Source organism: Aotus nancymaae, unplaced genomic scaffold (genome assembly GCF_030222135.1).
Source record: "Aotus nancymaae isolate 86718 unplaced genomic scaffold, 86718_ANA_hifiasm-v0.15.2.pri h1tg000008l, whole genome shotgun sequence".
Lineage (NCBI taxonomy): Eukaryota > Metazoa > Chordata > Mammalia > Primates > Aotidae > Aotus > Aotus nancymaae.
In genome coordinates this window covers 22,858,500-22,873,845 of record NW_026988419.1, presented here as the reverse complement: position 1 = coordinate 22,873,845, position 15,346 = coordinate 22,858,500, and the positions used below count along the sequence as shown (strand labels likewise).

The 15,346-nt window shown below is 37.3% G+C and overlaps 1 protein-coding gene across 3 annotated transcripts in view; it reads left to right on the top strand.

Moving 5' to 3' along the window:
• Positions 1–15,346, top strand: part of CPS1 (carbamoyl-phosphate synthase 1) — a 155,689-nt gene that overhangs the window by 125,683 nt on the left and 14,660 nt on the right. For all 3 annotated transcript variants that reach the window (XM_064373038.1, XM_021667019.2, XM_021667021.2), the window contains 7 exons: positions 1,578–1,772; positions 2,184–2,251; positions 4,087–4,162; positions 8,102–8,179; positions 10,598–10,705; positions 12,302–12,391; positions 14,163–14,333. In XM_064373038.1, the coding sequence (XP_064229108.1) occupies positions 1,578–1,772; positions 2,184–2,251; positions 4,087–4,162; positions 8,102–8,179; positions 10,598–10,705; positions 12,302–12,391; positions 14,163–14,333 (786 nt within the window). The remainder of the gene's footprint in view (positions 1–1,577; positions 1,773–2,183; positions 2,252–4,086; positions 4,163–8,101; positions 8,180–10,597; positions 10,706–12,301; positions 12,392–14,162; positions 14,334–15,346) is intronic.

Below are 15,346 nucleotides of genomic sequence, written 5' to 3'. Positions count from 1 at the left end.
AACATATTTTAAAATGATAAAAATAGTTTAAGTACACTTATAAATATGCAAAATGGTGGATTATTATTTTCAATACTGTTTACAATGCCTTTAAGCACTCAATTGCAGGGTGTTTGTTTAGTCAGACAGTACCATAATTGCACTCATCAGAGAAAAATTAGCTTCATCCCTATAAGAGTATTTTGGAACAATTTTAAATGATGACAAAACACATTTAGCACATATCTATCACTTTGGCAATTCTACTAATATTCATTAGTGGGTCATTAGGACACACGCAAATTGTGCTAAGCTCAATGGCCTCTCAGGTATTATACTATTTTTGGTATTAATAATCATGTCTTATTTATTTATACACTTATGGTATATAGGTACATAAGACCTTTAATGTTTATTATCTTATTTAATCTACATAGAAACTTTGTGAATTAGGCAGGTATTATCCTAATTTTATAGACAAGAAGACTGAACTTTGGGGGGAAGTTCAATCTTCTTGTCTATAAAATTAGACAAGAAGGGGTGAGTGGTGCACAGAGGGAACCAAGATAGGAGGGACTTTAACTGCAAATCTGTTTCCTCATCATCTCACACCGGTTTACCCTCACTACTACACCACCACCCGTCTTGACAAACTTTGAGATTTTGTGGACTATTTTTTTTTATCTTGAAGTTTTGACTGCTAATAGGAGGTTTGGGCTTACGTAAGAAAATCTTTTATAAATCAACATCTGAAATAAGGCTAAAAATTTCCGGCACTGCTTGTAAAGCAAGTAGTAAGGCAGTAGGAACTAAAATCAGTTACTAGGTCCTGTAGACAGGTACCAAGGCTGCAGCAAAGAAGAGGGGAAGGTGAACTAGGTCATCAAAGTGGGACCTGAGATCTAGACTGGACTTAAGGGGTAGTTTAAAGGTTAGATAAGCTGGACGAGAAGAGAAAGGAGACAACAACCGGGGAAGTTTCAGTGGTGCAGAGAATTTCCTAGTGGGAAAGTACCTAGTTGGGATAATGAATAGTCTTTTTTGAGGCCAAGAAGGGTGATAATAGATAAGACTGGAAAGTCTTAAGTGGCCCTGGGAGTCAAGAGGTTATATTTTATTCTCTAGGCAATGGACATCTTTGGAGAACTCTGAGTATGGAAGCAACTTGATGAAGCAGTCTTGCTTAATCTGAACTTGTGAAGTGCTGGGGTGGAGGTGTACAGGAGAAGAGAATGTTAAAAGGAGAAATCTGTATTCAGTTAGGAAATTCCAGCAGTAGTCCAGGAATTAATTGATTATAGCATGGAGTACATGGCAAACATTTATTGGCTTGATTTTCTTTTCCAAATGCCACACATGTGAATGTCATAAATGATATTCATGTATACTTGTATGGAAATCTTGCACAAATTTTAGCATCTAAGTACCTGGACAGTCAAAACATTGTGGTATCATTTAATAGTGTTCATTGATAGGAGAAATGGAAATATCACAATCAGGTTAAGAATTATCAGTAAGGAAATAGAAGCAATATTAGCATAGCTGTCCATTCATAATGAAGTTACCCTGATGGCTGATACTTTGAGTGTCTTTTCCAGGCATGTGGTGGCTGCATCATATCAGTTGGAGGCCAGATTCCAAACAACCTGGCAGTTCCTCTGTACAAGAATGGTGTCAAGATTATGGGCACAAGCCCCCTGCAGATTGACAGGGCTGAGGATCGCTCCATCTTCTCAGCTGTCTTGGATGAGCTGAAGGTGGCTCAGGCACCTTGGAAAGCTGTTAATACTTTGGTAAGGAGAGAAACAAGTATCTATTGTTAATGTTCTATTTTGAAGAGCTGTAACCTGAATGTTGACTATTGGATATGTTAACTACAGGGCAGACAGAATGCATACACTTAGTGAATTTACTTAAAGTTGTTGTGTACCCATGATTGCAGTTAAATGCTGATTATAAATTGTTAGCAGTATTCTCATTAAGATTCAGACAATGAAAATAATTTCAAACCAGTTTTGAAGAAGATTTGACATGTAGAATCAGAAGCTGGGAATTTTATGTATTTCAATGTCCAATTTACATTTTAATGGTATCCTTTGAGAGAATAAGAAGCTGTGTTACCACTTGATCTAATGATACATTCTGTAATTTTATTGCATATTTTAAACTATTCATAGATTTTTGTTGTTGTTTCTATTAATTAGAATGAAGCACTGGAATTTGCAAAGTCTGTGGGCTATCCCTGCTTACTGAGGCCTTCCTATGTTTTGAGGTAATGCTGTATATTGTTTTCCAAAACAATGATTAAAAAATTGGGAGATATAGAAATGCATGCAGTATGCTAATGGCACTAGGATTCTATGTATAATAATTTATAAATCCATTGACAATTTCCAAACCATCACAGCCAGTTCACGGAGCAATGTGTGGTCTTCTAGCTTAATGCTTTCCCTTCAGGGAGTGGCCAAAAGTAGAGACTACAGTTCTACATCTAGAAATGTAGTGTAAGGCATCTCCTTACCAATCTGAGAGAAAGTAGCTTTATGTTAGAGAACAGGACAATTAAAAAAAGACACACACACAAATTGAGGTATCTCTCGCCAGCATGTTTTCTGATACCCAGAAATGACAGCTTATCTTTGACTACTGTCAGGACCTTCTGACAGTGCTTTTGTTTTAAAATTGAGTTTTTGAGATCAGATTTTTTAATAGATAAATTATAATGGTAAGGAACAGGGACAGTGAGGATCTTTTATATTAAACATTAAAACAAAGTTTTATCATAAAAGGAGAAGTTGTGAATTATCACTTTCTTCAGATGTTACCACATGTAAGAAATGACTTCACTAAACAGGAGATAATAAAGCACAATTTGCTGTACACAATTTGAAAGTGTAAATGGAATTTGAGATGGGTTCCTTTAAAATAATGAAAAATTTCAAACGAGGTGGAAAACTTTTTATTTAAATGTCATTTTGTGTAAATCACAGTCTAATAATACTACCTCTTTGAGGAGTTAATGTAAATTAATTTAAACATGCACACATTTAAGGATGGAAAAAAACAACTTTGACTATTGCATTTCTTTTTGCTTTTTTACAATCTATATCTTTGTTCCAGTTTCATATACTCTAAATTATAAGCATTATTGCTGTAGCCTTCCTCTCTTAAACAGATGAAGCAATTGAAAACTCTTTATGCAGAAATTTGTAACAGGACGATAAACTGGTGAGGTGATGGATATGTAAATAACTTGATTGACTCTATAATGTGTAGATCACATATAGATCAAAACATCACATAATACCTCATAAATATATGCAATTATTATTTGCCAATAAAAATACATTTTAAACATTAAAAGAGAAATCTGTAATAGCGTAAAAGAGGTAAATGCAAAGTAATATTTTTAAAAGCAAAGTAATATTTTTCTTTTTTTTTTTTTTTTGCTTTCTGTTATTCCTCTCCTCCCCTCCCAACCCATTTTGAAAATGTCGAAATTCAGAGTAAATTGATTTTAGACGGCATTATTTCTCAAGTATTTAAAAAGAAAGGATATAGTTGAAAAAGTTTTAGTCAGATACTGTACATTATATTAGCAAATATTACTTTAAAAATTGATTAATTTGTAATCTAGTTGAGGGAGTAGCATAACCTGCTTTGACAACATAGCAGGGTTAAGATCAGCTGTTGATAATGAGCTCTGAAGAAACAGGTTAGGGAAATCAAGTTCTGGACTGAATCCCATTAGGGTTTAAGAATTACCTAGAACCAGCAGAGTGTTAATATGGTAAATCAGAAAGGGAAAACCGTGGAGAAATACAATTTCTAGAGTTACCAGGGTTCCCTTTGGGAATTAATATAGGTTTACCGACCCCCCCACCACCACCCGCCCCACACCACACCACCTTCTCCCATCCTCAGCTTTGGCAGTTTTATACTTTGATTGATTTTCCTGATTAAATGGAGTAAAGTCTCAATTTAGCAAAAGGCACTTTCTTATTCAGCCCGGGCTGGAACTAGAGGTTGTCTGGAACTGTTCTGAGAACCGATCAAGTCTAGTACTAGCATGAACCTGACCTGCTTTTATCCCCCCTCCTTTTCCAGTGGGTCCGCTATGAATGTGGTATTTTCTGAGGATGAGATGAAAAAATTCCTGGAAGAGGCCACTAGAGTTTCTCAGGTAGTGTGCAATTTCTTCGTAGTGACTTTTATCTCTTAAATGAGACCTTATTTTGTGTGCTGTTTTCTTCTCACACAGTATGTTAGAATGAGTTTTCTTTTTTCCTATTCTACCCTCTGGTCTCCTATATATAAGAATGAGAAAACTTAGAAGCATTAAAATTATAACTATAACTAGATTTTTAATCTAGTTATAGTTATAAATATAGATTTAGATTTATAGATAGTTATAGATAGTTATAGATTTAGATTTATAGTTAGTTATAGATTTTAATACAATATATGACTAGATTTTTAATCTATAACTAGATTTTCATGAATTAGATGCTGGACAGGGTATTCCTGGAATTCCCAGTCTCAAGGGCTGCCCAACCATGCTCACCATTAACAAGTGAAAACTTTCCTGAATTTTAATTTTCACATCTGGAGACTTTGCCTTAGTCAGACAACAACTTTAATAGTAAGTCCTTCACTCAACTATTTTTTATTTATCTTTTTATGTTGGCACATTCAATTTGTGAGTTAATTAAAGCATTTCTTATTTTGTGGCAATTCAACCACCTTCCTCCACTGCCCCCCAGCTTTTACTTTCTCCTTCAGTGTTACCTCAGCATGATCCATTTAAGATTTACCCAGTGGAGTTATTGATCTTGCATGGTAGAGGATAAAAGTAATGGTTTCCTTTTAAAAACTTTCAAAAGCTTGTTGGGGCTTTTGTCTTTTTTTAAGAGGGTAACAACTTGTAGAGAAGAGTTTGATGTTAGGCAAGTGGAATTTGGAGGGAGGAAGTGAAATCAGGAGCATTTCAAAGAGGAATAAAGAGCGTGGACTGTTTGTGCACACATGATGCTAGACCCCTGTTCTGTGTATGAGAGTTGCTCCCCAAGGATATTTGGATAGTAAAGAAAGTAGATAGGAATAAAGAGTGAGAAGAGGCAAAGAGTGTTAAAAAGAAAGCCAGGTAGATTTTGAATTCATGTTTGTGTGCAAATCGGATAGCTGAGAAGGCAATCTTTCCAATGGGCCAGTTTTCATTCATGGAGTGAGACATCAACTGTCTTCTCCTCTATTTTATTCCTGCTAGGGGTCCTGCCATGCAGCCCTTTTCAGAGGCCGGCAACTGTACTCAGCTGGTCTCATGTGAATGATGAAGCAGGTGTCCCCTCTTGTCTGCCTGGAACACTCCTCATAGGATCTCAGTACATTTTTTAAGTATTTTTTCATTAGCATATGGATAGAACCCATATGAGACCAAAGTTTAATAATAGAGATGTTGTCATTGAATACTTTACAGTGCAATTCTCCCTATCTAACTACAGCAGCATCTGAGATACTAAATTCAATGACTCTAGAGTAAAACCAGCCCCAATCAATCAGTAATCTATGTATGAATTCACTTATTTATAGCACCTGTTATACGGTGGCAGTCTTCTCAGTATCAGGAATTACACTCATGAAAAGAAATATATGGTCTCTACTGTCACATAAGACTTCTTTTTGCTAGGATCAACAGACTTCAAATAATTACAATTAAATATAATGAACAATGAACATTGCAATAGAGAAAATACAGGATGTTGAGGGATAGTGTGAAAGTCTTAGGGTCCAGTGCCTGAGGAAGGGAGTTTTAAATTGATGCATGATGGTTGATTGAGAATTAACTGGGCAAATGGCTTACGTTGTGGGAGTAAGAAGGAAGAAAGGAACAGGCCTAAAGGTGAGAAAAAGTAGAGAGTTTCTCAAAACTGATAAAGCATTCTTTATGTGACTAGGACATCCAACATGATGTTGATTATTAATGATGGCACAGAAGTTGTCAGGGACCGGATAAAGGAGACTTTATTGGTTATTATATAATGAGTTTAAATTTTAGTCACTTTTTTTTTTAAAGATTAGTGTACTGCAATACATAGAGTGAATTATGGGGCAAGACCAAATTCATGGAAGGAGGTAAGTGAGTTACTGCTATAGCTCAGGGTAGAGATGACAATACCTCAGATTGGAGTAATGACACTAAAGATGGAGAGCAATAGTAAGAATGCGCACTGACAATAGTAAATGAACGGAAGTGGAAAGTGAAAGAGGATAAAGGATAATGCCTGAGTTTTCTGCCTTGGACAACTGGGTAGACAGTGATGACACTGAGATAGGGAACACTGGGAAAGGAGAAAAGTCTAGAGGGAGGAATTATATATTTAATTTTTTTTTTTTTTGAGATGGAGTCTTGCTCTGTCACCCAGGCTGGAGTGCAATGGCACAATCTTGGCTCAGTGCAACCTCTGCCTCAAGTGATTCTCCTGCCTCAGCTTCCTGAGTTGCTGGGATTACAGGCGCGCAACACCACACCCAGCTAATTTTTGTATTTATAGTAGAGATGGAGTTTCACCATGTTGATCAGGCTGGTCTCAAACTTCTGACCTCGTGATCCACCCGCCTTGGCCTCCCAAAGTGCTAGGATTACAGGCGTAGCCAGTGTGCCTGGCCAAATTTTTAACCTTTTGAATGTGAACTGCCTGTGAGGAATCCAAGTGGAGATGATTTAAAGGCAAGGGTTATAATAGATTTGGAATTGAGGATCAAGATCATGGCTAGAGTTAAAGAAGTAAATATAGATTTTGAAATAAATAGCATATCGGGTTTTTTGTTTTTGTTTTTTTTGCGATGGAGTCTCTGCTCTGCTGCCAGGCTGGAGTGCAGTGGCAGCAATCTCAGAATAGCACATCATTTTAATTGAAGATTTGAGAATCGAAACAATCACTGAGGGAGAGAGTATAGAAGAAAAGGAACAGCTAAGACAGACACTAGAGGAATACACACATTTTAGGCTGAGAAGGGAAGAAAAGCATCACGAATGAGCTTAAGAAAGAAGCACGAAAATGTAGTTTACAGATACCAAAGAAAGAAAGAGTTTTTCAGAAGGCCAGCCTTGTATGATGCTGCATTGCATGACAGTGGCCAGAAGGGGTTTGTGTTCAGAGGAAAAGGGGTATTCAGAGAAGGATTCAGGGAGGAGATAGCATATGACCTAGGCCTTGAAGGATGAGTTGAGATTTGAAAGATGAAGCTGAGAAGAAAAGATAGAATGCATGTAGGGAAAAGACTCATGGAGGCAAGTAAATGCAGGGCCTGGTGAGAAGACAGTGGCCCTGGTTGTTTTAGCCTGTGGTATAGAGGAGACGATATCTAAACCCTGGGATCTTCCCTCAACCTCTTCATTTAGTCTGGAGAAAAGCAAGTGGGGTTCAGGTTGTAGAGGGCATCCCAACCCCGACATGAAGGAAATGAGTTTGGACACTTCGAGATGAGAAGAGGTCTGAAACAGCCAAGGAGAGGATGTTTTAAGATTAATAATAATAAAAACATACTTGATTTTACAGTTGCAAAGCTCATATTTTAGAAGTGGCATAAGGCAAATCAACTTGAGGTGAAGGATTTTATCTTTGGCCCAATAAGACCAAAACAAAATGCCACTCTCATTCTGAGTTCTCCCACAATTCTCAAAGAGAGATCTGATGTAGGAAGTTGTAGTGCTTAGAAAAGATAAGGTAGAAAGAAAGAAATATTCTGAATCAATAAATATATAATTATAAAGTAGAGAAAGATTCATGATTCTGGTAGCAGAGAAAGAAACCATTATTCTCCTTCCTCCTTAGTCCCCTCTCTTCTCTAATTGCCCTGGATGCCTACACTTGAGAATTCAGAACTCATGGTCAGTTTGCTGAGCACTCAAAGTTGGAGAAAGACCCTCTGCCTCACTTTAAGCAGAGAACAACCGTGTTCTTACAACACAGATTAGGTAACAAGTTTATGTAGTATATTCAGCCTTGAGTGTTTTGCAAGTATTGCCCTGATATTTATAATACTTAAGATACATGGCTTATTGACACTACATACATAGTGTTAGCTAAATGTTCTGCTCCTCTGTTTTCCTTTGTGACAGGAGCACCCAGTGGTGCTGACGAAATTTATTGAAGGGGCCCGAGAAGTAGAAATGGATGCTGTTGGCAAAGATGGAAGGGTAAGTGCTGTTTTTCCATCTCCTTCATTCCTGCCTCCTCATCATGTTTTTCTTTAACAATCTTGAAATATTGACAGTTAGAATTCATGATATCTATAAAACAGGTCTCCAGTAATAGTGGAGAAGCTGTAAAAACAATCAAATTCTCTGGCAATTCAGTTGAAGTGTCATGGGTATCATATTTCCTATGTTTCATACTGTTAGAATTTCTCTTTGATGATATTCAAAAGTAATTATCATCCTGTACTCATCATTCCTTTTAAATAGATTTTCTCTCTCATTTTCTTTTGTCTGTGGCTTTCCTTTCATGTTTCAATGGATATTATGAAAATATTCCATACTTTTCTTTCTGAAGTTCCCAATTGAATCCTGGTTTTTCTTCTCTCTTCATTTCTCACCCGCCTCCCTTTTTATTGGATTAATAAAGGCAAAGTCAAATAGAGTAAAAGCAGATAATATGAAATTGGCTTACCATATCACATCTTGTATTTCTAATTCAAGGAATACCTCCAACTTCAAGGAGAAATGAAAACATGTAGAATGTTTTACTTTAGTTTTCTAGTTTATTAATAATGCCTTTATGATTTCTCTTCAAAAGTAGGAAGTTGTGTTGTAGGGAGTCTATGCCATTTTACTTGCTTTAAGGAAAAATAAAAAGCATTCATCTTCTGCTTTGCAAATACTGTTCAAAACACTAATGAAGATGTTAAATCTTTTCATTTTCCTTCCAGATTAGCAGTTCAGAGTAGATCTTGTTAATAAAAATTGTAATGGTATTTACTTACCACAGAATCACATAATCTTGAGTCAAAACACCTTTAAAGATAATTTATTCCAGCTCTCCACCCTCCAAGATAGAAATTTTCTTTACAGCATCCCTGAAAGGTGGTCATATGTTTTCTTTTAAACACTTTGGTGATACAAAGCACAACACATTGTAAGATTATATATTGTAGTCACTTTTTTTTGACATCTCAGGTATTCTTTACTTTGAACTAAGGTCTATTTCCTTGGAACTCTTATCCCTGACTTCCTGAGTTTCAGAGCAAAAATTTAATCTCTTTCCTTTTCAACATCTTAGGTTTGAAGGTTGAGATATAAAATAAGAGGAATGTGATACCTATATAATATGGAAGTGGAGAATGTGAGACTGGTCTAGAGACGTTTGTACTTTCTCAAATACTGTACTGGTAAAATAATGCTGGTCTGTCGGCTTTATTTGGCTCTAGGTTGCCAGGATATGTACTTGCCCTAAGGTTTTCTCAGATATCAGCCATTGTACATCATCCTGTACTCCCTCTTTTGGAAATGTTCCAGGTTATTCACATAGTTTTTAAATTGCTGTGCTCAGAAATGGGCATAGAACTGCAGGTATATTATGACTGTTGCTGAGCTCAGTGGGATGAATGCCTCCCCTTTTCTAGACACTTCACCAAAAAATGAACTATTATTTTATAAATAAGCTCTTGTAAAAAATGAGCTCTTACTTATATGTGGGCTCTTTTGTCCTTACAAACATCCTATGAGCAGGTACCATTGTTATTCCTATCTTACCGAAACCAAAGCTAAGTAGTTAAAGCACCTTGCCCAGGTCACAGAACAGAAGGATGGAAACTCAAATGTCACTCTTTTTTAAGACATTTATAAATCTGATAAGCAAATCTCCTGTGTAATTTATTTAGTATTTTATACTCACCCAATTATTCTCCCTTACTGTCAGCTCCATCATTTCCCAAGGACACACATATTATTAACATATAGGTTATACAGTGATTGAGACCATCGACTTTGGAATCTGACAGATAAGATTCAAAATTCTAATTCAGTCACATACCAGTCACATGAACTTGGGTTATTTATTATTACATTGCTTTTGTTTCCTTACTTCTAAAAAGGGACTAGAATATTTTTCTTTTGACTCCTTCCTCTTTCAAATTTCCATTTAAAAATCTCTTGAAGAGATCTTTGAGACTTATTTTTAGTCCACCTAAGTTATGCCATTTACCTAGATAGATATTGAGCTCTCTCACCCTCTTTTCTTTCTTAGTCCCTAAATGATAAAGATAGTTTCAGTGCTTTTCAAATGCTATAGTTTCCTCTCCCATTCTTAAAAGTCAATATGAATTGGTTTCATTTTCCACTTTTCCTGTTACTTATATTCATGCTAATCAGCGGATGAGGGAGGTAAGCTCTCAGTCACTCCTAGCTGCCTCTAGAGGCAATCCATTACTGCACAGGAAGCCTGGTTAATCTAGGTGCAGCACTTTCTGCTGCCCTCATCAGCAATGTAGCAAGGGAACTGGTCCATGCTCAGTGCATCTGTTAGGACCAAAGGGGTGGGTGAGGGAATAGCTTCCTTGAAGGAGGTACCTGAAAACTCTTTCTGAACTCTTTTTTTTTTTTTTTTTTTTTGGCCAGGTTATCTCTCATGCCATCTCCGAACATGTTGAAGATGCAGGTGTCCACTCAGGAGATGCCACTCTGATGCTGCCCACACAAACTGTCAGCCAAGGAGCCATTGAAAAGGTCATAATTTATAAATAAAAGTGGAAGGGAAAGGCAACAATGAGAAAAAAAAACATATGCAGCAGGTTAAATTTAATGACGAGGGCAACTTCCTTGCTCTCACTGAGGTATTCCAAGGATAATTTTCTTCACTGCCCTTTTGAGCCCCTTTGGTTGTATGCGAGTACAGGGGTTCTGAAACTTTATGTGCATCACAGACACCTGGAGAGTTTGTTAAACAGACTGCTGGACTCCAACCCCCAGTTTCCGATTTCATATTTCTGGATTGGGCCCAGAATTTGCATTTTCCACAAGTCCTGAGGTGATGCTGCTGTTAGTCCAGGGATGGCAGAGAACTGCTGCTTCTGGGGATTCTAATGTTTCAGGGCCACTCACAGGTGAGCAGCATCTGAAGCAGTGCTTCTCAGCTAGGAGTGATGAAACAGGTGTAGACCAGTCACTTGAGAACCTTCTGGAATCTGTGCTTTCCCTCCTCACCCTTGACTTCACTTTCAAAAAGCGCTTTCTGATATGTCTTTTATGAGCTCCCTTTGAGAACTAGCCCTTTAAAGAACTTCCCAAGAATTATGATTCTGCCTTAGTACTCAATATGCACGGCTAGGTGTACATTTAGAGCCTATCATCTCAAATAACCTTTCAGGAGGTCCCATTAGTCTTTAGGTATATTAGATCAGGCTCAGCTATTTTTAGTGAGCTTTTCCAGTGACCCTGCCATCAGAATCCAGGCAGACCTGTCTCTCTGGTTGTACATTGGGCTGGATTCTGAAGGTCTTTGTTCTAGAATGTAGAGGTAGCAGGATACTTTGTAATAGCAGAAGTACAAAAGAAAAAAATGTCCTTGGATCTCAAATGTACTTCAGTTTCTCATGTCGGGATAAATGACCTTCAGAACTCAGGCTTTTCCAAATCTCTCAGAGCTCAATGTGTCATAGACTCTACTTCCTTTTATACCCAATTACATTGCTGAACCACTCTTGTGAGTGTAATGAGTGAGGAGGTCTTGCTTTTTGTAATCAATGACGCCTCATGGCTTAGGGACATTCTGACTCTGGTTGAATACAGGGATTCCTGTATGTGACATGCAGGGCCTCCCTGCAGGGAAACACTGTTTCCTTCTGAACATAATATCTACCCTTGTAGAGTCCAGGGCAACAGAAAAGCAACATAAAAGAAATCTCTCTGGCCTCTTTGCAGTATCATGTAATTTCAGGGCCTGTACCTCCCAGCAGGTAGGTCATTAGATTGATATAGAGGTGGGACTGCAGTTTCTGGTGCTAAAGCAACTAGACTAAAAGGATTCCATTTAACCCTCAATGTAAAATCAGGCTATATAATTGTAGGTAGATAGGTGAATTTGGCAGAGAGATAATCCTGTAAAATTATTTGTTCTTTACTCTCCTGTTATTTTGTGACTATTTATTGCATATTATTTTAATAGACGCCTAATAATGCCCTCCATTATTATTAAGTAGATATATAGCTCTCTGTAAAGAGAAATTAAAGACATCTAAATTTAAGGTACTGTGCCTTTTAGTAGGTTTTAAAAAACTAAGATATGTTCTTTAGCACACTATACGATTATCCTTTTTAATTTAGGTGAAGGATGCTACTCGGAAGATTGCAAAGGCTTTTGCCATCTCTGGTCCATTCAACGTCCAATTCCTTGTCAAAGGAAATGATGTCTTGGTAAGAAATGTCAAGATGCCTGAGAGGACACCACCACTGTGTTAGGTCATGTTGGTTTACGTCTCTGGTAATCTTCTCTGTGAACATTGGACACAGAGCAACTGAGCCCCCTGCGTCTGTTTGTGTCTGAGTGTGGGATGATGCACAGCATATAATGTCTACCTTATTTGAAGGCCGGGCCTAGGCTCTAGGTGGCACTGATAAGTCAGTTACAGCTTTGTAAAGCACTCTGATACACTGGGAAGGTCACTGTATGCCACCTACAGTATAATATAGTTGGATACAGTGATACAGACTATCATAAATAAACTGCATGTGTAGAGTAGTCATAAATTCTGTATACTGAAATTCTGCTTTACTCCTTACCCAGAGAAGAGAAGATAGCATTTGCAAAATATGATACATGAACTAGATTAGTTCTATTTAATTTAGTCTACTTAGTTTAGCTACTCAGTAACTGCCATAGTCTGTTTTGTGTTGCCATAACAGAATACCTGAGTCTGGGTAACTTGTAGAGAAAAGGGTTTATTTGGCTTATGATACTGGTACCTAGAAAGTCTGATTGGAAAGCTGCATCTGGTGGGGGTCTCAACCTGCTTCCACTCATGGTGGAGAGTGGGAAGGGAGTGGGCACGTGCAGAGGGATCAAAAAAAGTGAGGGAGAAAAACTTGAAGAAACCAGACTATTTAACAGCCCATTGTTGTGGAAATTAATTTATTCCTATAAGACTGAGAACTCACCCCAACAGGAGAGCATTAATCTATTCATGAAAAATCCACCCTGTGACCCAGATACCTCCCACTAGGCTCCAGTTTCCATCATGGCCACACTGGGGACCAAATTGCAACATGAGTTTTGATGGGGACAAACTACATCCAAATCATAGTAGTAACCAACATTGATTTACCTCCTACTTGCAGTCATATGGTAGCTGCAAAAATGTATTAGGCACAGGGTCTGCTCTCAAAAATCTTGTAATTTAGTGAAGGCCAGGAAGAAGAAAAATTTGAGGATAACTATAAGGCAGAGTATCATAGTTGCTAGAGGGGATGTACAAATAAAATGGTATCAGAATTACAGAGCAGAGAGATCACATTCACCCGTGTGTGTGCACGAGCATGTATTTGAGCATCCTTATGCTTGATTAGGGGTAGATCATAAAAGACTTCAAGGTAGATTTTGTATTGTGAACTGGATCTTGGAAAACAGTTGGAATTTTGACAAGGTGGGGATGGTAGAGAGACTATTACACAAAGATAGAACATCATCTGTAAAAATGAGAAAATGGCGTATTTTTGGAGACAGTGAATAGTTCAGTTGAGTGAGATAATTTTTCTTAGTAAATAGTGGAAGGCAAACTGGGAAAGTAAGATTGAGGCCAGGAGAGTAGTATAAGATAAAAATAATGAGGTCTATTGAAGCAAGAGGACAGAAGGCCTTCAGGGACTAGACTTTAATCTGATGCCAGTGGGCATCCAGTGAAGGTTTTCAGGAGGGGTGTGGCCTTATCTGAGCTCTGCATTAAACTGAATCTGTCAACAGTGCCTGGGAATGCAATTTGGGAAAAGGCATGAAAGTTTTCAGAGTTCAAAGATACTGACTGAAAGCATCAGGAAAAATCCAAGCAGTGAGGAGAAGAGAGACAAGATTAACAAAACAAGAGCTGGTTCCCAGTTAATAACAGCTGGAAACCAGTGGTAGAGAGAGTATTAGTATTGTTGTTATTGGCTCTCAATGTCCTCTTTCTCATTTTGAATTTTATCTCTTCAGGTGATTGAGTGCAACTTGAGAGCTTCTCGATCTTTCCCCTTTGTTTCCAAGACTCTTGGGGTTGACTTCATTGATGTGGCTACCAAGGTGATGATTGGAGAGAACATTGATGAGAAACCACTTCCAACATTGGACCATCCCATAATTCCCGCTGACTATGTTGCAATTAAGGTAACATTTTCAATAATTTATTAGTGATTTTATGAGTTCTGGTGAAATTAAAGGAACAATTTGTCATCAAAAATCGTGTTATGTTTAAAACCTTCTAACTAAAGGGTTGGACTAGGGATTTATGTTTCCTTTCAATAATGTACTGCAGTTGCATTATAGGCAACTTTATGTGAACTATTGTGCATTTCAAAAAAATTTTAAAAACCATCTAGAACTGCATAACTTTAAAATCAAGTAGCTGAGTGAATTATAAGCTTTTTATGCAACTGACACATGATGGTGCTAGTTTAGCTGGTAAATAGAAATCCAGGACATACTTCGTTAGGATAAAACTTGAATTCTGCCAAGTTTTACATGACTTTTGTAAAAAGGGTTACCCTGTGGGGTTGGTTAAATTCCTACCATGTTGACTACCTTTGCTTAGTCCATAGTTTCTTCAGTGGCACATTTTTTTTTCATTTGAAAAATCGAGACAGCTGTTGCTGTATATGGTGCTGTGAGGTTGTTAAAATTGATGGCACCTTTATAAAGAGTGACCAGGAAAACTTAAAGTTTGTTCACTAATTTCCCGTACACATGTATATTTTTAATAATACCTCAATAATAAAGCCATTGTGATCCTTTAGCTGCATCAGTATGATGGTGCACAGAATACAATTATGACCTTTAACTACTTGGCTAGACAGGCATGAGGATTAGTGATACATAAACATATTTGAATTACTTAGATGAAGAACACAATGAAGTTAATATTAGTATATTTATGTAACATTAATATTGTTATATTTATGTAACATTGACATATGTCTGATGTTTTCAAAAGGTTCCTGTTCACATATGTACTAATGACCTTAACCATAACTGTGTTACAGCTCAGACTTGGACTTCTGCTTTTATGATGGAAACTTTAAGTTGAAGCTGTGAATCAAAAAATCTTTATTAATCTTGCTTAAGCTGATAGCGTGGGATGCCTTGAATTTTATAGTGCATTGAGATGGAATGTAACTTTTTAT